General features: G+C 35.2%; 1 protein-coding gene across 1 annotated transcript in view; it reads left to right on the top strand.

Moving 5' to 3' along the window:
• The window catches only part of rab12 (RAB12, member RAS oncogene family), a 56,641-nt gene extending 31,078 nt beyond the window's left edge, over window positions 1-25,563 (top strand). The window contains exons 3-6 of the mRNA XM_028803715.2: window positions 12,385-12,523; window positions 13,041-13,130; window positions 18,628-18,732; window positions 19,555-25,563. Coding sequence (XP_028659548.1) covers window positions 12,385-12,523; window positions 13,041-13,130; window positions 18,628-18,732; window positions 19,555-19,668 — 448 coding nt within the window. The 3' untranslated portion in view covers window positions 19,669-25,563. The remainder of the gene's footprint in view (window positions 1-12,384; window positions 12,524-13,040; window positions 13,131-18,627; window positions 18,733-19,554) is intronic.
• The last annotated feature ends 763 nt before the right edge of the window (window positions 25,564-26,326 follow it).

The raw sequence follows: 26,326 nt of genomic DNA, 5'->3' as shown, positions 1-26,326 counted from the left end.
TGAGCAAAATTAATCTTCCTACAAACAAGCATACAAATCTGTGGGTGGTTTGTCCATCGTATGTATTCTACAGCTGGCATAATTGCTTAAGTGGTTTCTTTCTTCCAAGTTTTTTTTTTTTCTCCATTCTATGAAGGAGTCTTTTTTTTTTTTTTTTTTAAACACTGTTAGCTCTTTACAGTAATATCCTTTAAAGAATGCTACACACAGTGTAGCAGTCCAGTAGTTACTGGATGCTCTCATTAAAGAAATGGAGAATTCCAAAAATACTTTATTTTGTTACACTTTAAATAATCTTCGTAATCCTTAATTGACATTGTGCATTTGTGAAAAAATAAAATATGCTTGTTGTAGTAATTTGAGCCTTTTTTTATTAACCTAGATTTAGTGCCTTTTATTATGTGAGAAAGTGAAAGGCAGTCAAGGTAAGTACCATGGGGAAAGGACCATAAGAAAAATGGAAGCAAGGAGACAGTCCTGGCCAAGATCAACCAAGAAAAAATAATTTATACTGATGATGATAAAATGTCTCCAAGTGCCATTGTGGCAGTATGCCAAATAAGTGTGCTGGACGTCCTGGAAAGGTTGTTAGTATGGATGCTAAATGGTAGGTGATTGAGCAGGTGTTTGGGATGTCCATGGTTATGACCATAGAGAGAGAGAAATAGTGAGGTATTTACGGTATTTTTGGGTGGCTGGTGAGGAACACCACACCTGGAGGAAAAGTATAGGGCTGTGCTGTTCCTCCAAGAGAGCCGGAGCCAGCAAGGTACCTCAGAATTCCTTTTATTTTGGCGTTGGGGCTCATGGGTGCAGGGATACCTAGGATCGTCAAACAGGGATCTGTGGAGATGGTCTCATGTCTTACTGCAGACATCCCTCACCCCAATAGTAGCTCTAGGTCTTGGTGTAATTTTATTTCAGCACCTGTGTTACTTTGAGTGTTAAGTCACAATGTGGGTTTGGTAGAAAAATTGGGGAAGTGGAGAAGTACATGAGCCATCTCATTTGACAGACAGGTTCTTGAAATGTTTAGTAATGCCCAAAGAGGCAGCAGTATTTTTTCTTTTCAATTTGTTATGTTATTTTTATTAAACAAATTATTAAAGGGTAGTCAAGCCAATGTACAGAGGGAAAAAACACTGCAATATTACATATTATATAATCACACAACAATGAGATTATCACTGTTTATCAATGTTACCTAAAACATTAATTAAAGGGAAAGTTAACACAAAGTGCAGTGAACTATGAACTAAAAGAGAAAACACTTTGTTAATAGTAACCTATACAGTAATAGTACTGAAGGAACAAAAAAAAAGTAGCCTTACCTCTTCAAACTCATTGAATTGAATTGATTAATTAATGTGTGCGATCATGAAGTTGAGTCTACAAAACCTAATTAAAGTAACATCTTTATTTAATATATGGGCCTTTATACCAGTATAACCAAGCCTTTTCATATTTTAGGGAAGGTATCATTTTTAATTGAAATCATTTTTTCAATTTCTTGTTTTAATGCTTTGTATTCTTGTTTTGTATACCCCCTAGTAATTACTTCAAGTACAATAAACACCCTTCTTATTTTTACTTTATTCTGTTTTACCCATTATGGTTTGTTAAGAATGTTAAAGTAAAGGGAAAGGTTTTATTTTACTGCACTCTTAATTAAACTTAAATTAAGCTTAAGTATGGCAGTAGTTACAAAAACACTTATTTTTCTTCACATGGTTCTTTCCTTTTCTTTAAGAGATGTCAAGACCAAGTATACTTCTCACACAATATGTAAAAAGTGGCATCATTTATTTTCTCATTTTTAAATACCCAGAAAGAAGAATAAAGCATCAGTCTTGTATGTGGTTATATATGCAACAACATTCAGGAAAACTTCACGTAGGCACAATTCATACATCATTTATTCCTTATATTGCAGTAGATAATGGTAATGCAGCTTTTTTGCTGGCAGTACATTTTCAAAGCATGAATTGCATATGACTTGTATAGTTTTCTTTCAGAGATACATGGGAAAACTTCAGCTTTCAAACAAACGCAGTGATGTCACGGTTTAATACAAAAACAGCTTAAAATACTAAATGTTATATTGTAAAGATCTGTAACTGTTTTCTCCTCATCATTAGTTATTTATCAGGTACCCTTACTGAAAGCAAGTTACAAAAAATGTGAAAAATCAACACTTAAACACATTAATTGAGAAACTACTAAGTTGGCATTATAGATCAAATTTTACAGAAAAGTGCAGTAAGCATATCTTATAAGTTCCATGGCTAGATGAAAACTGTCTTTTTTAAAAAAAAAAAAAAAAAATATGATCCTAAAGTAAACTAAATTTCCCTTTATAGTTGATGTAAAAAAATAATGTAGTTAACCTGAATATTTTTTTTCATTATGGCTCATTATTAAAGACATTGTATGTCAAGTCAGCAGCCAACTAAACTGAGGGTTGGCCAAGGTAACTAAAATGAGCATTGAACATTGCCATAATTTTTGTAGAAATCTAAGATATGTTTTTCTCAAATCCAAGAAACTGGCCAGCAAGAGTTTGCTTTCTGTAATCAGAGAAGAGTATCTGCTGCTCTCATGGCTTGGCATTATTACAGTGCTACTCTTTACGCTGATTCTGACAGATCATTTTGTGTATTCTCATTGACAAAACCTGATACCCGTGTATTAAATATGTCCTCTTATTTGCTGGAAAACTTGGCAAAAAGAGTCCTGACTAGCAAAAAGTGCCACCAGTTAAAATATGGAAATGGGATACAGAATGCCTTGTGGGGTGGAGTTTAAAGGGACATTGTTAAAATTGCAAAGAACAACATACTGAAGCATCTTCATGTCACCAGAAATCTATAATTGAGAAAGGTGTTTTTGCACCTGGAGTAGTTGATTCACCTCTCTCCCTTGTTCATTGGTCAAGAGTTCTTGTCTTCAAGTCAAAAAGTGTGACCTCAAACTATATGGGATAAGTAACCTATTAATAAAAAAAATTGTGGCTTATTCCTTTAAGGCATAATTTAATTCTGTATTAATATATTCACTCTATGTTGAGCAGAGTTTACCAATATGTCCGTGATCTAAATTTTGTATTGTTGCATCATTGAACGAGGCACTCTTTAAAGACATCACATCTTTAGAAAGTCTACAATTACAAGAAGCACAAAAGATTATGTGGAGAGTACCAATCTGATGAAAGTTTGGATAGTTAGTTACATGTTACTAAAATCACATCTTAAGTGTTACTTCCCCTTTTGTTTGACTTTTTATCAATTTCGTAGATAATACAGAAATGCTAGTTATGTAACCAGTTACCATATCAGCATATTCTAATCAAGTTAATAATCTAGTCATCTGCGAAAGGTGTATAATATGAAATGATTGAGGAAAGGCACAGGAAGAGAGAGACCCCACCCCACTGCTCAAGAAAAAGTTACAAGCTGTAGCCATTGTAGTTGCACATCATGAAGCACTTCTTCTTAGAGGAGTGCAAGGTTTCCTCTTGAAGCAGGAGAAGGGTGCCATCTTTGAAGCCATGGTAGGTGCTCCTAATCAATAATGAAGTGGGAAGCGGTTCTTCAATTCAAACATTTGATGTTATTTTAGAATGTTTCACTGTTATGTGCAAGTGGATTTTCCTGAAATGGTTTATTTAACAATATTTGAAACAAAAAACTATGTTTGACATATTGTGAGCATATGACTTGATACCTGACATCTGGCTTAATGTAACAAAAGTATACTGAGATTTGTTTTGACATTTTGATATTGTTCAAATTAGTTCTCCTTCAAGCCCATTGTGTCAAGAATTTTGTTGCTTCCATTCTCCTTGAAAACATGAGATTAAAAAATGTTCCCACTACAAACAATACTAAGTAACAGATACAAAAATGTTTTTCCTGTCTATTTTGATTGAAATTATAATTAGCTTATGAATTTTTTTCCTTCATTTGCTCCGGGTATGATAACCGTATAATTTTTGTAAATTAAAAGTATGAACATTTTAGGCTATATAATTTCAATTCAAAACCAAACTACTGTTAATACATTTAAACTGAAAGTAATTGAAAAAAATCATTAGGCATGCGTATGAATAATTAAGACAAACACACAAAAAAACTATCCATTATATCTTGTTAAAAAATTCCCAGATACAAAATTGGCTGGGTTGTAGGTAAAGCAATATCACCTGTAGTTTTACCTAGTAAGAGTTTAGTACTTAACAATTTAAGACTGAAAAGAAATGAAATTACAAAACATTTTCATTTCATTTTCATTTATGCCAAGAAGAAAGTTGGAGAACCCCTGCTCTTGAAGCAGAAACTTTGACAACCTTTAAGAAGAATCTGGATAAAATTTTGGGACAGCTTAGCTATCATCTAAAGAAACAGGATTGATGGACGGAATGGTTTCCTTTCATTTGTCAAATTTCTTATGCTCCCTTGCTCTGCATTTTCCACATTGTGAAAAGTTTAATATCAGATTTGTAGGACAAACGTAAAAATACTAATACAGTATCTGGAAGCAATGCAGCATGGAAGAAACAGGCATCATCTTTCATTGCACACAGTACTAACTGAGTTAGCAGTATTGTATAATAAAAAAACAGTTAAATGTAGTAGTAGTATTGTCATGTGATATTCTTTCTTGCATGTCCAACCAATAAGCAACACATTGCATCTCTTTAGCGCCTTGAAAGCCAAGAATGGATTAAAATAAATAACTCCAATTTATTAAATAGAAAACACAAAACAGCTTATAGTACCTGTTGTACTTCTCGCCTGATGCACATTATTATAATCTGGTTGTTGAAATATATAAACTAATTGTTATTTTTTCATGTAGAAGGACCAATTGAATTGATCAATGTTAAATTTTACTTGCACCAAGTATCATGTTCTTTGACAGCAAGTATAAATGATTCATTACCATGCCATACTTCAGTCCCAGTCAGGACAGATGCAATGTATATTGTATGTGTTTTATGATTTATGTTTTTAGTAATGGTTTCAATTTATGTATTTTTATATACATGTTTTTTCATTTCTGTAACAGTCTGTGTCATATGGGCAGGTATATATTTCATAAAATTCACCATTGTACTAAGTCAGCTAGATCTGTTTGTGTAGTGGTTTAAGAACACAACTCTGTTCTCCGTCATAGACTCCAAGATACACACTACAGTGGAAGGTAGTTTTAGTACATAGCTAGTCTTCTTCTACTAGTACGCAGCCCAAATGTGTTTTGCAGCAGTGCAAAATTTGACAGATCGTCTGGCTGCCATAAACATGCTAAGAAAAGGTCTTCTTGGATAATCAAATACTGAATATAAACTATAGCTGACCCATACTATATGTTTCACTCTGTTTAGGTTTTGCATTATGTCATTAACCAAATTATACAGTTAATGTAAGTGGGTATCTGTGTTTTGGAAAATTTGATAAATGGATTTTGCTTGGTTAAAGACTGTAGAAAGTACATGTATAACTTTGTAGTCTGATATTTTAATTATCAGGTTCATCAACAATTAGATTGTTGTCCTATAGATGTTATGCAGATCAAAAAAAAACACCCAAATGCCTTTGTTGCTTGTTCAGCTTGCCATGTCCTTATTGTGTCTTAATTGCTTTAATATATTAAACCCAAGGTCATGTGACTTTTGCTGCCTGTCTTGCTAATTTATACTACAGAGACTATCAACTACCAATGAATGCTTGTAATTTTGATTATTCCTCTAAACTCAGCTTACTAACTCCACTTTACCAGGCTTTCGGCTGTGAATGTTTCAGTCATCTTGTTCCACTGTGTTGTGCTCATCTGATTTTTAACTGCCGCATCAACCCCGGCTTCATCAGCACTCCTAACCCTTAACTTCCATCTGATGTCTTCATTGCTCCTGTCTGTGAATTTGGGCAAAAGCATTCGCGTAGTGAACTCAACGGGCTGAGATTCCATTGCAGACTTGATCTTGAAGATTAAAGTAAGGTAAACAAAGATTACTGTACTTACATATACTTGTTGCTGAAATAAGAAAGATTGTATATTAAGGTAATAGAAATAGTATCATTGTTTCTGAAATATAAGCAACTTGGTATATTCTTTTCATCCCATCATTTTTTTATAGCTTGAGCCAAACAAGGTAGCAGCCATACTAGCAAATGTTTGTTATAGTTGTGATCAGTTTTTAATTACTATACCATTATTGAAGGTCCAGGTTTTTACTTTGTCTCCGCTAGAAGTCTGATACTTTTATAAGAATTAAAATAAGCAAATTGAGTCTTAATCATATAAGCCAAAATACACGGATAAACAGTTGTACCAGATTGAGGATGAAAGCAAAAATGAAAAGAAGTGCCTGTACTTCAAGGAGTCACCAAGATTACTTTGTACCACAAGATGTCATTTTGTGTTACTAATAAGGATGACTTATAAGTCAGGCAACTCTAGTGCAGTTGCACAGACCCTTTTCCATTTAAATAAAATAAATTTGAAAAAGCACTCAGTGCTGGAAGAACCAAACAAACAACTTTTGTTAAAGGATTTGGCTATGCTACACCACTCTTTAATAATTGTTCAGTTCACATTGGTCATGGCTCCTGTATGTCAGCCACTTGTCACCATTTATTTTTCCAACACCCAATCCAGCCATCTGCCTTTATTTCTTACTTTTCTTCCACTTTCTGCTCCAAGACAATGACTAGTTCAGCTTATTTTACATAACCGTGATAAGGATCATTCATGTACGGTGCATTCTCCTAACCAGTAGTACTCATTACTGGAAATTTGTAGATGAGCTTTGTGTAGATCTTCAGCTTGATTATTGATACTTACCTAGAGTGTTACTAGTAGGTACATTATTTTTAAATTATGCTTTCAGATTCCTTGCATGTACATATATTGTATGGCTGCTGTTATGCTAGATAGCTACAGGTATATGTTTCATTTTGCGATTTACTACCATGTGCCTATTCCAACCAGCTCCTTTTTGTCCCTCATGTATAGTTTTTTACATGAAAATTCACATGTGCTTATAATTGTAAATGGAGAAGGAAAACTGGTGTTTTCTCCTTTGGCTTTAAAACATAGAAGCCATATTTTATTAAACACGTGAACAGTGTTTTATCAAAGATTTTAAGGCCTTAATTTGACATTTGAAGTGGCACTCCTTTAGTTTACATTGTAAGCTCTTTGGGGAGGTATGGTATTACAGCATATTAGTAAATATAGTTACGAGTGAGAATTGATTGGGGGAAGCAAGGATGGTGGTGCATTGTTGTTTCACAGATCTGCGTGGATTCATTGGATTTGAGAATGTTATTTTAATTGTTTATGCTATTCTAAACGTTTGGCAGAAATGATAATTTGCAGTTTTGGAAACATTTACTTCAAAAGTACCCAGCTTCTTGTCTATTACTTTTGAAATTTTCTTGAAATTTTTTTTCTCCCCACTACTGTAGTCTCTAAAATAAAATGATAATTACTCTACATAGTTAACATTTTAGTTCAACTAAAAACTAGACAGTGTAATGAACCGGCATCCAGGTCATGTTGTGTCCCTGCCTGGTACTAAAATAAAATACATGATACAATGTATCCTAAATTATATTAGTCTCATGGATATACAGTATTTCAGTCTTGCTATGTACTGTATATACAATGGATATTTTCTTTTTTTTGTAGGTACAATTAATTTTTTTGTAGTGGTATGCAAACGTAATGCATATCTGCTTAAATCACTATGTTGTGGTTTAATCAGAAAGCATTGGTTTCTTAAAAATAGAAGCATTTTTACAGAATAAAACTAGAGTTAGCATTGCATGCCTTCCAAAATTAGAGTAAGGTTGTGCTTATTAGTGTCAGTTAAATATAGATATTCCAAAGTTCCATGGGCAAATACAGCATGCAAGTAATGCAAGTAAACTAAACATCAAATATACTTGCTTAGGTTGGGTTTGCACTTAGTGCTTAAAATTAGTGGTCCGTACTTAATAAATAAATTTCAACTTATTCCTTACTTTCCTACCATTAAAAAGCTCTGCATTTTTTCTCATTTATTTGTATAACTTTCTTCACAGTTCCTTTCAAACTACAGTTTGTACCCATAGGTAACTTCAGTGTTTTCTCATAGTGTTTAAAACTGTAGCGTCAGTAACGGATTTTCTTTTCTCATACGTTTTGTATTCCACAGTCCAAAACCACCCCCATCTCTCCCACTATGGGGCTTGACTGGACCCAATAAATTTCCCGCCTCTTATACTGTACAAGTGTGAGATATGATGGCTTCCTATAATTGTACTGTGACTACACTAATTTAGGATAGGAACAAAAGTGCATAAACCATGCAGAGTAATAATAAGCAGACTCCCTAAAACTTAATCAGTTTAATTATCAATAATAATCAGATTGATTACATCTCTTATATACAGTGATCCCTCGCTATATCGCGCTTCGCCTTTCGCGGCTTCACTCCATCGCGGATTTTATATGTAAGCATATTTAAATATATATCGCGGATTTTTCGCTGCTTCGTGGGTTTCTGCGGACAATAGGTCTTTTAATTTCTGGTGCATGCTTCCTCAGTTGGTTTGCCCAGTTGATTTCATACAAGGGACGCTATTGGCAGATGGCTGAGAAGCTATCCAGCTTACTTTCTCTCTCTCTCTCTCTTGCGCTGACGTAGGGGGGTGTGAGCAGGGGGGCTGTGTGCAGCTGCTTCCTGAAAGGACATGCTGCACGGAGCTTCGCATACTTAAAAGCTCAAAGGGCACGTATTGATTTTTTTATCTGTCTCTCTATCTCTCTCTCTCTCTCTCTCTCTCTTCCTCTCTCTTCCTGCTCCTGACAGAGGGGGTGTGAGCTGCCGCCTTCAACAGCTTTGTACCGGCGGTGCTTCGCATACTTAAAAGCCAAAAAGCCCTATTGATTTTTTTTTTGACTGCTTGCTTTGCACTCCTTTGAAAAGGAAGATATGTTTGCATTCTTTTAATTGTGAGACAGAACTGTCATCTCTGTCTTGTCATGGAGCACAGTTTAAACTTTTGAAAAAGAGACAAATGTTTGTTTGCAGTGTTTGAATAACGTTCCTGTCTCTCTACAACCTCCTGTGTTTCTGCGCAAATCTGTGACCCAAGCATGACATTCTAAAAATAACCATATAAACATATGGTTTCTACTTCGCGGATTTTCCTATTTCGCGGGTGGCTCTGGAACGCAACCCCCGCGATGGAGGAGGGATTACTGTATATATATTTCTCTTCTGGTTCGTCCTGCTTCCACTTCAAAACCGGTCCCTCCCACACGCAGCTGACATGGCATTTCTCGATTCCTATTCGTCCTCTTCCATGTCATGCACTATACTGGCCTGCTGAGCATAATACATCCAACAAGTACTCAAGGTGCTGCCACAACGGTAAAGTAGTTTTACCACCTTTGCGGGAGCCACCTGTGTCTTTACAACAGCTTCTTACACAGCAAACATCAGAAGCTAAAAATTTTCTAAACACATTCGAGAATATGACTCTTCTCTAGCGTTTGCTTCCATGGGTGCACAGATAACTCAACCTCCTGGCCACGGACCATACTATTTTAAAATACACGGGCAAATTTATCACCAAATCTCTTCACTATACGCTAACACTTCTACCTCTCCAGGATATGGACAGTTGTATGTTTTTGACACAGTGCAAGCTACTGAAGTATGCTTACAAAATAAAGCAAACTCTGCATGCAGCGAAAATGTACTTCTCCAGCTAGATTCCATGCTCAGAACCATCAACCGCTTTGCTAAATCATACAAACACATGCATGAAATTGCTCAGTCCAATCCAGCAGCATCTGTACGAATGGTTTTCAAGGAAAACCCTAAGCAGGATTTACGACGATACAATGCCCCGACATGTCACACCGATGTTGCAGCGATTTTTTGTCGGAGAAGATGGCGAAACGCCTGCAAAAGGGACATTTGCATCTATCCCATTGGCAACTCCTGTAAACAGATTTCCACGCTCAATATGAATTGCGATCCTATGGTTTACCCACTTTTATTCCCTTACGGAGACATTGGCTGGCACAAAGATTTACAACATGTTCCCGATAAAGGAACCACCAAGTGAATAAGGCTTACTCAATGCAAAGTTTACGCGTACAGATCAGCAATGAGGAATACATTTAGTATTTTGCACTCCAGCGGCAAAGTATTCCAACAGTACGTCGTAGATGCGTATGTTAAAACAGAGGGCGTGCGTCTCAACTATCTCAGATTACATCAACAAGATCAACGCATGGAACTATTAGACGCACTGCAAGCAAACGCTGAAAATAACAACGTACGTGTAGGCAAAATGATCATATTACCGTCTACATTTCCAAGAAGTCCAAGATACATGCAACAAAACTATCAGGATGCCATGGCCATAGTACGTAAATTCGGAAAGCCTGATTTATTTATCACTTTCACATGTAATCCTGCTTGGCCGGAAATTATACATGCACACTGCGTCTTTCAAGAAGTATTTATTTCTTCTTGATTTCTGAATTCCTTTCTCACCGATGCTACGGTAGGTGTCAGCTAGTTTTATATATTTTAGTTTGAGCAGTTAAACATTAACAATGTTAAATAGTAAATTATTATTTATTGCATTATTGTAGTGGAGAAAGCAAAACATTGCCCCTTATTAAACTGACCATTATTTTCTTTCTTTTTTTTTTTAATCAATGTTTGAGTCTCGCATAGGCTATAGGCTGCTTTGTTTAATTTTAGCTTTTAGTGGAAGATCAATACTGAACTTAGTATTTTTATTTTCATGTGTCACATTTAAGAAGTAATTCTGAACAATGAGCCAACTATTGCAAAATTGACAAGGTGGATCTAAGTTGCTCTAGTACAGCATTTAAAAATATCATTGTTGATTTATTACCAATTTCTTTATTATCATATTGTACTCTTTTCAAAACATCCTATAATCGTTTTCTCACTTGGTGGCTGTATTACTACATTTCTTGGCAAATTTCAGTTCAAAATGAATATCCTACTTTTCTTAAACCGTAAATATTTACTGTGTGAAAGTGTGCAGTTTACTTTCAGAATATGTTCCCATTAACTCTTTGAGGGCTGAATTTTTTTTTCAAAAAACAATGGTTTCACTGAGAAATCAACATGAAACATCTGTTGCTGCATGCTGTGGTTGCCAGTTTGCCAAGAATGTGTGGCTGGGACAGCAGCAGCGGTCATGGTCGAAGTGCATTGCAATTTGGTTTCTACCTCTTGTCATTGTTATGTGACAGTCCTCCCTGGCGAACATTATCAGTATCACGATGAGCTGGGGACCGATCAGCTGAACCTGGAACCTCACATTCGTTTTCGATCACTTGTATCAAAAACTGAGTCCGACAAGTCATAGTCCAGTTCAGAGATAATAGGCAAAACATCGTCCACAGAGTATTTTGCTTTACGCATTCGCTTTGATCTCTCGCTAGATGTCAGTGCCATTTTTGCCATTGTGTGCGTCTTACTATTCACAAGAGCAAAGGGAATCTTGGTCAGACCAATGAATCTAACTTTTCTTCTAGCAACGAAAGTCCAACTAAAACGTAACAGTTGGTTTTGTCACAGTTTACAGTTGATTACCATCGTCAACTCCTCCTTTTGACAAAAGTCGACATCAGCCCTGAAAGAGTTAATGCCTTTGTTATACTATTCATTACAAGTTACCAGACCAACTCCTTTCTTAACTGTACATTTCACTGTGCAAGTTTATCAACCTCGCTGTTAGTTGATGAGCACTACTGAAGTACAGTGATGTGATTATGTGTGAAAGGGTTTGCTATTTGCACATTACGATTTACAGCATTGATTTTGTTATCATTGTTTCTTCTGGATATGAATAAATGTCAGCTGAAACGTTGGATATAATTTAACCAAGAATGTGTTGTGACAATAAAAGTCTACCCCCTCTATAGAAAAGGAGCAAGTTCAGTCCTTTGCACTCAGAGTTTAACATGGATTAGTCAGTTCACATACATAGAATTCAGTATGCTCTCCATGCCTTTCAAAGCCAAACTGTCAAATTTTTAATTTCTAATTTTTTGGCATGTTCTGATTCTGTCATTGTCTTGTTAGTGCATCATATAGAAACTAAAGCCTTTAAGTCACGTGTCTGTCTTTAGCGATTGTGCCATCTAATATAGCTCAGTGGTATTAACAGACTAATTTTTACCCATAGCTTAATTGAATAGCAACATTAACTGACGCCATCTCCCCCCCAACTGCACTGACCTCACATCCACTAGGCAATCACCAGATATAAATTGGTCAGCTAGAGAATTTTTCTTTTTTACTCTCCACTGAATTTTTACTGTTTAATTTCTGTACAGGGACACAGCAGGTCAAGAAAGATTTAACAGTATTACTTCTGCATACTACCGGAGCGCAAAGGGAATTGTGATAGTATATGATATCACAAAACAGGAGACCTTTGAAGATCTTCCAAAGTGGATGAAAATGATTGACAAGGTACTTTCAATACTTGCCATTTGATCATGATAATATGCATATTTTGCATTCAAATGATACTTTTTCATTCAAGGAAAGTATTGTAAAACTAGTGAAAAGAAGACATTTTTTCTGTCAGTCATATTAACTTTTAAAGGTTTATTTTGAGTGAAGAGAAGCAGGTAATCTTGAAGAATTCAGCCTGGGTAATATAGGTTGTCTTTTAAATCTGGTCATTTTGCCTTGAAAAACTATTACTGACAGATAATGAGGTTCTCTTTTTAAAAGACATTCTTATACCTTTGTCCATTTTTGATAACTGGACATTATATAGACAACAATTCTGAGAAATTGTTCTCTCGTCCAAAGAACATTTGAAAAATCGAAGCATCTCAGTTTTAACGAACAGATTGAGTTTATCATGAAACATGGATCAGCTACTGATTTTGATATGCAAACCTAATGTAACTGGAATTTTATGGAGTTATTTTTAACCAAAACAATGTATTAAGTGCGTAATGTTATTTTTCTTCTTTAGTATGCTTCAGAGGATGCAGAACTTTTATTAGTTGGGAACAAGTTAGACTGTGAAAATGACAGAGTGATTTCTCGACAGCAAGGTGAAAAGGTATGTGTCTTCACCTGTTCAATATTTCCTCCGAATTATTAGTGGTGAATTATCCAGGTTAATCTAGTCCATATTATAGGGTGTTTAAATTTTTCATCATTAAACAATAAAAATAAATATACAAACTGTTTTTGGATGATTAAAAGAAGAATTTTGTTGCCATTGTTTGAGTTTCAGGAGACAGAAATCAGAATTCAGGTTAAATATTGAAGAATCTGGCCTGTTAGAGTGATATATGTTCCAGTGTCTTTTCTAACTTTGCATTTGATTAGACATGTAATGTTAAATGCAGATGTAAGCATATTAGCAAGCATTGAAGCTCCAACACCTGACAAATAACATTGATAAAGTGAACTATTTGAGACCTTTTTACAAACTTGCAAGCCCATAGCACAGTATATGCCACTGAAAGTGGATTTAGCTTGACTAGCCAACTTAAAGCACATCTAAGAAAAGACATCTTTCATAGTAGTTTATATATTCTTCAAAAGCTCTGTTTAATATTTTTTAAATCAAATAATACTTGTGAATCATCTAACTGATTTTAAGATATTTCACCACTGCTACTGGCAATTAGTTTTTCACCATCTTTACCTAATGCTATACAGTCGACTAGTGTTGCAAGGCAGACACTTTTTACATATAGATGCAGGCATTCAAAATGTGTGGCAAAACCTTGTGCTGTAGATTAAGCTGCTGCGTTATGTGTTTGGCTAGGTGGAATGATTAGCAAGTGGTGCTTTTGATGTAAAGATCTGCAGAATCTAAAACCACAACTTCTCTCTGCTTATGTAGATTGTTCAGTGAGAAATTACATCATTTTTGTGATAGCTGGCAAACAACACAACTCTCCTTGTCTCCAGAGGAAGGTGTGAATGAGAAAGACTGAGACAAATATGTGCTGCAGTTTAGTGAGGTATTCACGTAGAAGTGCAATGCAAACCCAGAGTCACTGGTACCGCCACTCAACCCTTCTCTCTAAAGAAAGATGGGCAGTTGCAATAACTGAGTGTCCAGAGGAAAACTTAACTTGATATAGCAAGACATTATAGGATGTGTGAGAGATCTCTGTTTCACATTTCATTCAGGACACCAGAACTATGAAGAGATCTGTACAATTTATGAACAGAATTGGTGAATGTCTACATTAAATAACTTTTGCTTTCTGTATTTGTAGTTCTGATATTGCCTGTCCAATAGAAAAAGGCACATAACTTATGAATTCTATTTCTCAGTCTAGGTTGAACTATTTCTTTTCAAATAGAAAAAGGCAAATGTATCCATTTTGACCACATTAATTGAAAGATCAGAATTCCTAAGTAGATAGTAGTAGTAGCAGCAGTAGTAGTAAGCTAGTTGTTAAGTACTAGCTTCTGCACCATGAAAGTGACTGAAAGTAATATTGATTTGCTCACTCGTCCATTTTGACCATATTAATTGAAAGATCAGAATTCCTAAGTAGATAGTAGTAGTAGCAGCAGTAGTAGTAAGCTAGTTGTTAAGTACTAGCTTCTGCACCATGAAAATGACTGAAAGTGATATTGATTTGCTCACAGCTAGTTTGCAGTAGTTTAACCCCAGCTAAACTACAGCTCCACTCTGAGATTGTTGCTCTGAACTGTCCTAATGAATTTAGTAAGTGAAATTTGTAACAGCTAAAAATCTATCCTTCACAAAGGTTATGACTTTCCAGTTACAGTAATAACAATAACCAGAATACATTAGCTGGTTAGTCCTTGGAAACAAAATAGATGTAGTTATGGTTTGATTTCTGTTGATTCTTTCTTGGTTCCAGTCCTTCTGGGTCAGCATTCTCCTGCACATGTGAAAGGATGTTCAGCACACTTTTTTTTTTTTTTTTGTTCAGGTCGCACGTTCTGATTACAGATGTTACTGCAGATTTCTCCTAGGTTTCCACAATGTAATCATCTTTTGTTAGCATACAGTTTATGTCTGCTGGGTTTTCTTTAATCAGTCAACAATTCTGTATTTTGTATTTTATGTATGGTCCTACTCTTGCTCATGCACCCTGGTTCACTGTAGCATGGTTTGGACTTGTACCACAGTTGTCTAACTTCAATACAGACAGTCTTCCACTCTTCCAGGCCAGCACCAGGTTACCCTTCCGAGTATTAGGGATTGCTCTGTCCTTTGTTACAACCACACCCTAGGCAACAGGGTCTCTGTTGTGGAGCAGAAGTTACTGTCAGGCTTAGAGCATTGAGAATATATAGAGAGAGATCTAGTACTGGCAATGGATTAAAAAGGAAGGAGTTGATGTTTTGCCCTCTGTTTCTTGTGTGCACAGAAGTCGAATCTGTTAATTGTCAATTGGTGCAAAGTTTTCTCCATCGAGGTTGCCCGTCATTAAGTTACTAGGGGGCTCCGCCCCCTGCTCGCTTCGCTCGCCAACCCCTGGTGTTGGGAAATGACAAAGAGCGTGATGTATGAATGAGATATAGAATAGTGTGAAGGTGTAGATGATGCAAATAGAAAGCAAACAATAAAGTGTGTAGCATAGTGTAAAGGTTTATTGGAGAATTTCTTTGTACACGCCGTTTAAGTGTAAAAGGTAATTCCAGGTCAGAACTTGTAAGGTCAATGAAGATGGTCATTGTCGTGATCAGAGTCAAGTTTGTCAGAGCTTAGAAAGAGTTGTGTCTCTCCAGGAAGTAATGCAATGACTTGGGTATTTATGTTTTCCACATTAATATTTTTTGGACATAATATAGTGCGTTGTGTTTAAAGGGGCATTTGGTCTAATGAGATTGCTTCTCTGTAACTAAGTCGTCGCAGATAAAGGCTTGAGGAATTGTAATAATATCTGGGTGAAGTCTATCTGTATTGGTGAGTGTACCATCTCCCAGTTGTAATAACCAATTGTTATGATCTGGATGTGGACATCGCATGTTTTGTACTAACTGTATCTTTTGAAAGCAATGCCAATTGTCTGCGTATTTTAAGGTGCATTGAACAATAGCTGAGCGCATGGCATGTGGAACAATAGCTAAGCACTGTCTAAAATCTCCTCCTAATAAAAGTACCTTTCCTCCAAAGGGAATATTATTATTCATCAACGTTTGTAGAAGTTTATGAATGGTGTTGAGCAAGTGAGTGGATGACATTGTACATTCATCAATAATTAACAGTTTTGCAAGACTGATGTCACGTGCAGTGCTACTGTTTCTGTTCATAGTGGATAGCGATTTGTAGGATCTAATGCAGTTCATAAAGTTTTTACTTTCAGGTACATCGTTAGTTAGAAGGTTCTGTGGATATTCAGGATATGAATGTAAAGGAGGCAGTCTAATTTGACCCATTTGAGAACAACGTGTAAATTCATTACTTGTATTGCTAGTTGTTTCTTCAGGGAAGTTAAGTGAATGACAATGATTGCAAATGACATTCATTAATCCCAATGAATTTTCCTGAATAGTGGACTCATTATTGAACGCGTTGTCAGCTAACGCAAGCGTTTAGCAGGTGTCTGTCGTTGATGTCCGTGACGTGTATGTTTTGCTTGTGCCGTTTGAGAGGCGCGTCGTTGTATGTCCAGTATTTGGGACGTGTTGTTTTGGAGCTGTAATCAATTTGCCTGTGCTGTGTGAGAAGCCCATTGTAGTTTACGGCGTGCATTATTTGTATTGAGCCTTGCCTGTTTTTGTATGTCGGTCAGTTGAGCTTTCTCTTTTTTGGAGCCTTGCCTGCTTGTTTTCCGGCATTTGAGACGCGCGGTGTAGACGTCTGCGTTTATTTATTTTGTCCCCTCGCTGCCGTTTCTGTATGTCTGAGATGGGAGGTGTTTCATTTTGAAGCCGTGCCTGTTTCGATGCAGCACTGTGAGACGCGCCCTGCATGCATCTACGTTCAGTGTGTCTGTCCATTTGGGTTCGTTTCTGTAACTGTGTTAGTTGAGCTTCGCGTTTTTGGAGCCGAGACATTTTTTCTTCTAGAAATATGGATAAGTAATAAGGAGGATTGCACTCACTGTTAATATGGAGCCTTTTCTGCGGTTGAACGGTTAATAGTGCCTCATTGTAATGAGATCCACCTATGCTGCATAGTGTGAATTGTGTTTGGTCCCGTTATCCGAGCGGTATCGTTTTGTACCCGTGATCGTGAATTCATGACTTGTTTGTTCTTGAGCGTGAGAAATATGGATAAGTAATAAGGAGGATCGTACTCACTGTTAATATGGAGCCTTTTCTGCGGTTGAACGGTTAATAGTGCCTCATTGTAATGAGATCTACCTATGCTGCATAGTGTGAACGTGTTGAGATGACGTATGTTTAATACGGACGGTTCATTTAGAAATGGGGCTTTGTGTGTCATTTGTTATTTATGTTACTGTGGTCGTGGGTCTGAATCGTCGTTTTTGTGTACGTTTCGTGTGCTATGTCCGTAGTCTGTCCCGTTTCGTGTCCAATGGGCTTTGTGTGGTGCTCGCGGCTTCTTTTTTTTTGTGTGCTAGGGGCTTGTTGAATCCTCCTCTTTGTGTGTGTCCCGTTTCGTGTGCAATGGGTTTCGTGCTCCTTTTTTCTGTGGTCTGACTCCTTTTTTCTGTGCGCGACGCCTCATTTTTTATTTTACGTTGCATTCCATCCGGTTCCCGTTGCTTGCAGGGGGGGGGGGATTTGTGGGGCGCCTGCGCAGTACGTCTTTTGCGTCCACGGCCCATTGTCGGATGTCCCTGCGTCCATCCGGTCTAGCATTCTCGGTTAGTAATGTGGATGGTTGTTTGTTCACTGACCAAGTGTTTAAGTGGTGCATCATGGAGACATTTCTGGATTTCACTTTAGCTGTAGTTGATCAGTCTAATCAGATAAGACACTGTATCAGCATTCCAAAGAGGGACCACAGCAAGGAGAACTAATACTAGAGTGTCTGGTAGTTGCTTCTTAAGCAAAAACTTTTGTGCCAAAACAAAGCAAAATTGGTGATGCCAGTTTGTCCTTCAACATCTCTGTTTCCAATGAAAAATCACAAATATTATTAATCTGAAGAAACTAATGTCTTAATTGATTTCAGAATATGACGTTTGTGTCTGTCTCACTTTCTCCCTCTGATGCTCTTTATTAGATGGCATTTAGACCAACCTAAGCGAGCAAGCATGATCCACAGACTGCATCCTTGTTAGACCAAGATTCAAGCCAGCTTTCTATGTAACATCAATCAAAGTTAGGAACCATTGCACGTACAGTTTTAGAATTGAAAACTAGACATAGTGTTACAAAACAATAACACACACAAACACACTGAGGATGCAAGACATTTTAGTAGTGTTTTTGATATCTTTTCTGCAAACATTTTACACTACATTTTAGAGTTTATATCCTGGTTTATTCCCAGTTTGAAACTATATTTTTTTTCCTTTTTTTAAGGTTTGTTTTGTGATGTGATTGATCTGATGGACATATGCTATAAGTTAGGTAGTTTTTCCCAGTTACATCATTTAGATCCCCCTGTCCATAACTATTAAATGCCTTCTCTCTTTCAGTTTGCACAGCGAATATCTGGCATGCGATTCTGTGAAGCAAGTGCCAAGGATAATTATAATGTTGATGAAATATTTTTAAAGCTTGTTGATGACATTTTAAATAAGGTAAGTAAAGAAAAAGTATTTCAGTTTAGACTTAACAATTTTTGTTTCTCTTTATTTTTTTTTAACTGCCTTCATGATTTTCATATGTATTGTGCCTTTTTCTAAATTAGTATTCATGTAATTGTTTCTATTCCTGGCATTACCATTTTTTCATATTTTTTACATTTCAGTAATAACTATGTTAATTCACTGAAATAGATTATAAAGTATTAGATCATACACGAGGCAAGTAATCCCATTAAGTATTATTCTTGACTACATATTCTGAATATTTCTAGAATAAATTTGGGTTGTACTGTATTATGTTGGAATATACAGTATTGTGCTACCTTTTTCATTAGTGACGATTCAGTCTATCAATCTATATTTTGTACGGTAATAGTTACTTAAAAGAATGCACCCCTTCAAGCAAATATTTGGATTGCAATACAGTAATTTTTAAGGATAAACTGCTTCTTACTTTTTGAATTTCTCAATATACGGAAAAAGAACTGCACTCGTACAATTAAACTCCTGACAAATGGTCAGTCTCCATCATGACTTTGAATTGTTAATTTAAAATAAAGATGTAAAGCATACATTTTCTTAACTTGCTTTTTATGTGCCTAGCAGGTTGTTCTCGAACATTTCAATTGCTGCACCTAATTACTGTAATTATTTGGCATAAATTGACATTATCAAAGTGTTTTAACAAATTGTCACCTAAAAGGTAGCTTCAGGCATGTGATTTTATTTTTAACTTTTTCTTTTTTTTAATGAAGGGTCAGATTATGTTAGTCAAATATTACATATTATAAATGTTTATTTTTTGTATCATTGTAGTTGCCACTAGAACTTCCTGGGAAAGAGCTTTCCAACAGCATATTATCCTTGCAGCCTGAACCAGATATCCCACCAGAACTGCCACCACCACGGCCCAACACTCGGTGTTGCTGAGGTGTGGAAGAAGGTGGATTTTGTACATCCTGCTGTTCAGCGGTTCTGTAATGACTCTGCCAAGCATATCCAGATTAAAGATGTGTGGTTTCTGAAGACTTGTGTTACCAGTATTAAGACTAACTTAACAGGCAAAATGATTTCACCTCTTACAAAATTGTGTGGCAATGATATGTAGTGATCTGAGTGGTTGCAATAATAAGACTGAGATACTTGCAAACAGATTTGAGCTTTTACAGACTGCCTGTTTATGTATTATATTAAAGATTAGGCAGCATAGTATCAGCCAGCTAAGTAAAAATTACTGTCATGTTCTCACGTAAAGGCAAAACACCAGCTACCCAGACATGAGCACAAAGAGTGTATTATTGCATAGTGAATCAGAAAGTGGACAAATTCAAAGCCATAATAATACAATAGCATCTAGAATGCTAATTTAATTTGCACTCCATTCTTCAGAATGCTTTAGCTACACACTGGAAGAAATTGACTGTCTGTCTGGAAGTCGCACAACAGTCAAAATGTGTTACAAGATAATGCGCCAGTTAGTTAGAAAGAACATTTATTAACTTTGCTCTTAAAAATCAGTGTTTAAAAAATTTCTGCACTATAAGCAATCATTCAAGTTGGGCCTATCCCTCTGTTACATTAAGCATCTTTGCACGTTGCACATCATACCAAGGGTATTTTCACACATGAAGTGTGCAGCCAAACAATAGGCTCAGAAACAATGTATAATTAGAATTTTACCCATAAAAGCATCATTATGTGTAAGGGGCTTTTTAATCATGTTGGATCTATAGTTACTGTAGTTCTTTTAACTGCGGCATGCTAGACTCTGAGTATATTTTCCTTGTAACTCTGCTAAGATGCAACATATTTTATAAAACAATCATTGCGTTTTGTGCATGTCATTTTTTTCAATCTTACCTGAGGATTTATCCTATTGCCATATTTTATGACAAACAAACAACCATCAGTTCAAAGAAACTCACTGTGATCTTTGTAATTTATTCTTTGCTGCCTATTTCTTTTTAAAACAGTTGGTTTTTTTTTGTTTTTTTTTTATTTCATTTTCACATACATCTTCTGGAAAAGGTATCTTTTGACTAAAAAAAACATGTAACTGGTTCATAAAATGTTAAAGCAAAATAATGAAATGAGAATTGATTGTATATCATGGTTAATATTTCAACCAAACAGAAGTAACAACTTTGCACATATTATAATTTTGTTTACTAGAAATTTTTCTTTAAGGTATGTTTGTTAGTCCAATTGCTTATAAAAAATGTTGGCATGATACAAGAAGTTCTTCAAGTTTAGTGTGTAACTAGTTATATTTTGTTTCTCTCTGTCATAGATTGTTATATGTTACTTCAAAAGAAAATAATGCAGATTCTCACATACTGAATAATAAATGATAAAGACGTGCATATTGTTTGTAAAATGGTTTCCAGCGGTACAGTCCAAAATTTTAGTTTTGCGTCACTTACTTGTCTTATGGTCTTTTTAGAACTAAAGAAAAGGCTAATTTGTTGAGCTGAAACACTTTGTGGGTACTATAGTTAGTAAAGAAAAGTTTCCACCAGACAAGTAAACCAGTCAACACGCAGTGTTTTTTTTTTTTTGTTTTTAAAGAACGAGTGAATACTGTCACAAAACTCATGAATTTGTTTAATTTGGCAAAATGTACATATCAAGCTAATAAGAGAAGGTGCTATATAAATAAAATGATTTATTATTATTAAGGTTCAAGGTTTGCCCAGAAAGGCTTGCAACACAATTTTTAATAGGTAGTGATTATTACTGAATTGTTTCAAGATACTTGTAGGATATCTAGCATGCATTTTATACAGTCCTTATTTTTGTGTATAATCTCTGTCAACTTTAGTAGCTTTGTGTCAGGGAGAAGCAAGCATGCCTCTTTGTTTTGTACCGGCCTTTTTATGCCGAGTCAGAATGTGCAGGTTTGAGTTAACAGTTTTACTTTATGGCATAATTTCTACCAAAATCACTCCTTCTGTATCCCAGAAAACAGCGGCAACAACTTTTCATGCTGAAGTGGGGTACAGTACTTTAAAGGTCTTGTGAAAAGAAGTTGGATGGTGCTATTTCCATTCACCTTCTTTTAGTCTCAGGTTTATGTGTGATAGATTTGTATTGCATCCTTAGTGACAATCTGCATTGAAAGCTGTCATTCTCAGTGTTGTAATGGGAAAGAAAATCTTTCCACACAGTTTTTTGTTCTGCTGTTAAACTTCATGGAACCCAGCAGTTACACATTTTTTTATTATCATAAAGCATAAGCTTCTTTAGATACTGAGAGGTCACTTGCAAATGGTTGTATTCCATTGCTCCTGACAGATGATCATGTTGAAGGAATGCTATAGTTACTGCAGTTGTTGACCAGCCTAAGGAAGAACCATCAATGATCTTAGCTTGTCTTGTCTCCGAACCTAAAGTTTTGAAGACTAGCAGTATTTCCTGAATATGCATATAATGACATGTTAAGGTTTATTAATAATTCATTCTTCACTATGAGATGTTCAGTAACTTCCTGTTGTTTAACAAGCTCATCACTGTCCAACGCCATCTTGATGGCTTACTACAAAAGCGCTATGAAACTGATTATATTGCATTGTGTTTAAGTGTTTTCTCTGTTATTTGGCAAGCACTCCCCTCTAATTCCACATACTTTCAAAAAAATAAATTTGATATGGCAAGACACGGTTAATTACAAGAGCAAATGGTGAAGCAGCCCAGTTGTACTTTTGGTGGAAATGTTTCCACTTAGTAATGTGGTTACATAACATACACATCATGGACAAAATAATTATTACAGCAAGTATTCTCATCTTTTTTCTGGTTATGAATTAGGAGACGTCTATTTTGACAGCTTTACTGGATTGTTTTTATCTCCCTTTTGTACTTTATTAGAGTTAAAGTTTTTTCTGTAGCTGTAGATTTTGCTAGGAATTACTTCAGCATGTAAGATTTTTATGACAAACCTCCATTTGCTTTTACTTCAAATCCTGACATTTGAGAAAAAGATGTCTAAATTGAAATGACAGGTGTTGGGCCGTGGTGGTGGCAGTTCTGGTGGGATATATTTTTAGAAACAGCTAAACATCTTTGTTAATTAATTTTATTATACAGTATTTAAAATGACCTCTTTGTCAGTAAAAACAGTTGAAAAGTAAAACCATAAATATGAAAGGATTCAATTGAGTAATAATTTGTGATTTGAATTAACACCTTCCAAACGTTCCTGGTAGGTTCCATTTTATTTAAGCTATTGGTCGTTGAATAAATACCTTCAGTTCTCATTTATGGAATTAGAATAGTGAATAATGTTATGAAATGCTGGACACTGCATAGTAGTTAAGAGGAAGTTGCAAAGAAGCAAAAAAAAAAATACATGCATCTAAACATTTCTTCATTGTTTTTTTTCTGCAAAATACATTTACATGATATACTTGCAGTCTTCCAACATCAATCTAAAAAGCTGTTCAGTCTGCTTTTATAAAAGCAAGATTATATCTCAGAACATGCATATCTGTATTACAGTTGAAATTTCTTACCTCGAATACAATGTTTACCAGTCTCATGCTATGTTCAAAGTTGTGTTCCCTTCAGCATATTGTCGGTTGACCTGTACCTATCGAAATGTAGGTCAGAAATGAAAAGCACAGAGTCTCCATCAGTAATGGCATGTAGTTTAAGCAGTCGTGCACATTGCCATTAATTTACATTGCAATACGACTGAACTAATTCCCAAGTGAAAATAATGGGACATTTGCAAACCTCTGTTTATGGGGCCTTGTTATCTATACATAAAAAGTTTATATTTTCATTCATTCCCCTCACCCCTGAATTTTACTGACCACATTTGTGATGTTGTATTTACTTGAAAAATCCCACAAGTCATTAAAATGTCTTTCTTTACAATTAAATCTGTTCATTTACCCTGTAATTAAAACAGAGGAAAATTAAGTCCATTCAATACAGTGGGTTTACTGTGTCTTATTTAATAACATGGTTCCTAAGCAAAAATACTTCGTTTGACAATATTAAACACTATATGTAAATATAGATATACGTTTATATCTTCAACATGAAATTTTTCCACTTGAAATACTAGCCAGATGTGTGTTTTTGTCTGTGGTCTTTTCTTTGCAGATTATGTGGGTTTTTTTGTTGAAACTAATACAACCGCAAGTGAAAGAAGACCATTTTAACTGATTATATAATTTGGCAATTAAGAGCTCATTTGGACTTAAAGGAATGCTCCACCCAGAAATGATTTTTTTTTAATTTGCTACTTTACCCAAAGTACTTTATAGTGGTGGCTGGAAAAAAAATTGATACCATGTTTTCTTGGATAAAGTACATGAGAGCTTCTCCTAAACAGGGTTGATAGGTGATCAGCGCTGGACAGTGGCAAATGTTGTGAAAAACAGGCATGTAAAAAAGAAAAACAAATCTCATGTTACTCTGGACTATTTTGAATTGAAGACAGAATGCTTGACCAAAGAATAATAGGAGAGGCAGGTCTACAAATCAAAACGTCCTAGCTATTAGTATTTGAGTTTACTGTTTACATAGCCCCTAATAATTCAGGAAGTAACTGTTTAACAACATTTTAGCAAAAAAGCATTTGTTTTGCACAAAACAAAAAAGACATAGATTATGCAAATAATGTGAGATTTTTTTTCCATGGACGTTTTTCACATCATTGGCCACTTTCCAGCATTGGTCAACTGTCAATCCCATTTATAAGAATCTCTCTTATATACTTTCTGACAGAAAACATGAGGTTAAAATGTTTCTCTGTCACCACTACAAAGTACATGGAGTAAGTAACATATATTTATAAAATAATTTTTGGATGGAGTTTACCTTTAAAGCTATTGAAATACTTTAGGGCATACTGTTAGATAGGGTTCTCCAAGCCCTGAAGAACAGCTGAACTAAAGGGAAATACATTCATTTCTTTCCTGCTGTTGGTATAATCTGTTTTTAAAATTATTTTCTAGCATATAGAAAACTTCCATATCTTCTCTCCAAAAGTCAAAGCAGGGAGGCTTCATCTAACACTGAGAATCATCTCTTCTTTTGTAATGGTTTAGTAGAATTCTGAAAATGACTTAAATCATTGTTGCTGCCTGCTGTATTTGTGGCATTAAAGGCAATTTTGTGGATAGTACTTTTGAACAGTTACGGTAAGGGTTATTTTTTGCAGTTTTCCATTAATTTGCTGTTTTATGTAGGTATATAGGTTTGTGTGTACATGTCTTATACAGTATATGTGTATATACAGTGTGTGCGCGCACGTGTGTGTGTATGTATATATGTATATATATGTATATATATATATATATGTACAGTATATATAAAAATGTGTGAATGTGCGTGTATATTTAATGTACTGTACACACACACACACTTACACATATATGTACTTTGTATATATAATATGTATGTATGTATATACACAAATACACACATACAGAGTAATAGAGGTGCATACTTTGCAAAGAAGCATAAAGACTGCATATATACCAATTCTTCGCCAAAAATAAGATGGATGCCATTCTCAATGTAAAGAAATTTGTGGCAAATCACTGCTTTTGCTTTTTATTTATTTATATTTTTTTGTAAGTAGCTGATACCTGGTTACCAGAAACCTCTCTAAACTTTCCTTCCATATTATAACTTTTGGAAACTGCAAATACAATATGCATTGAATACTAAACTAGAAATGGTTAAGCAATTTTGTGTATACAAAAAAAAATGGCATGTTTTAATGTTTTTTGTTTTTGTGATATTTATAACTATTGTGGTATTCATAAACTAATGAATTTTAAATAAAATTTTATATTTATTACTTGAGAATTGTTGGAATTGAAACATTTATGGATGCATATGTGTCAAACTAAATACATTAAATAACTTTCTTTGTTATTTCTGCAATTTACCATTTAACTGTTACATCCAATCAAGTTGTTTGTTAATCATTATTTGCTTTGGGCCTAAACCACTTCTGTATTTTTAGCTTTAAAACTCAGAATGATTTAATGTCTAAAGGCTGTGGAAATTTTCCTTCTGTTGCATTTTATATAAACTTACTTTCTAAGTACTGTATGCTCTGGCAAAAGTAACCATGGCCAAGTGACCACAGGAAATCAAATACGGTTTTCTTCACTGAAAATAACCCCCTGCATTTTTTAATATTCATTGACTTCATCTCTTTGCATTTCTTAATCTATTTATTGTTTTAAAAGATAGAGATTTAGCACCTTCCTGATTTTCTTGAACTAAAGGGGACCAGGGTGATGTGGCTGATGTCTATAAAATGAGGGAAGAAAAACTGAGTGAGCATCAGTGATTAAATTAAAATCCATTTTTCAGCATGAACAATGTTTATAGGTTAAAACAAGCTAAGTGTAACTTTGTACAAGTATTAGGAAATTATTTGCACAGAGCTGTAGGTAATTCAGTAGGTTACCAAGAAGTGTACTTGAAAGCTCCACCATTTTTTAGAAACGTTAAACAGAAAACTACATGCTATGTTGGGTCTACTGGCATGTACACATGAAATTTGTTTTTGCATTCTTTCAGGTTCTTGTTTAAATTTTTCAAGTGCCTAACTTGCTTA

This window comes from Erpetoichthys calabaricus, chromosome 6 (genome assembly GCF_900747795.2).
Source record: "Erpetoichthys calabaricus chromosome 6, fErpCal1.3, whole genome shotgun sequence".
NCBI lineage: Eukaryota > Metazoa > Chordata > Cladistia > Polypteriformes > Polypteridae > Erpetoichthys > Erpetoichthys calabaricus.
Note: the sequence above shows the minus strand (reverse complement) of the source record. Positions and strands in the feature narration are given on the sequence as shown.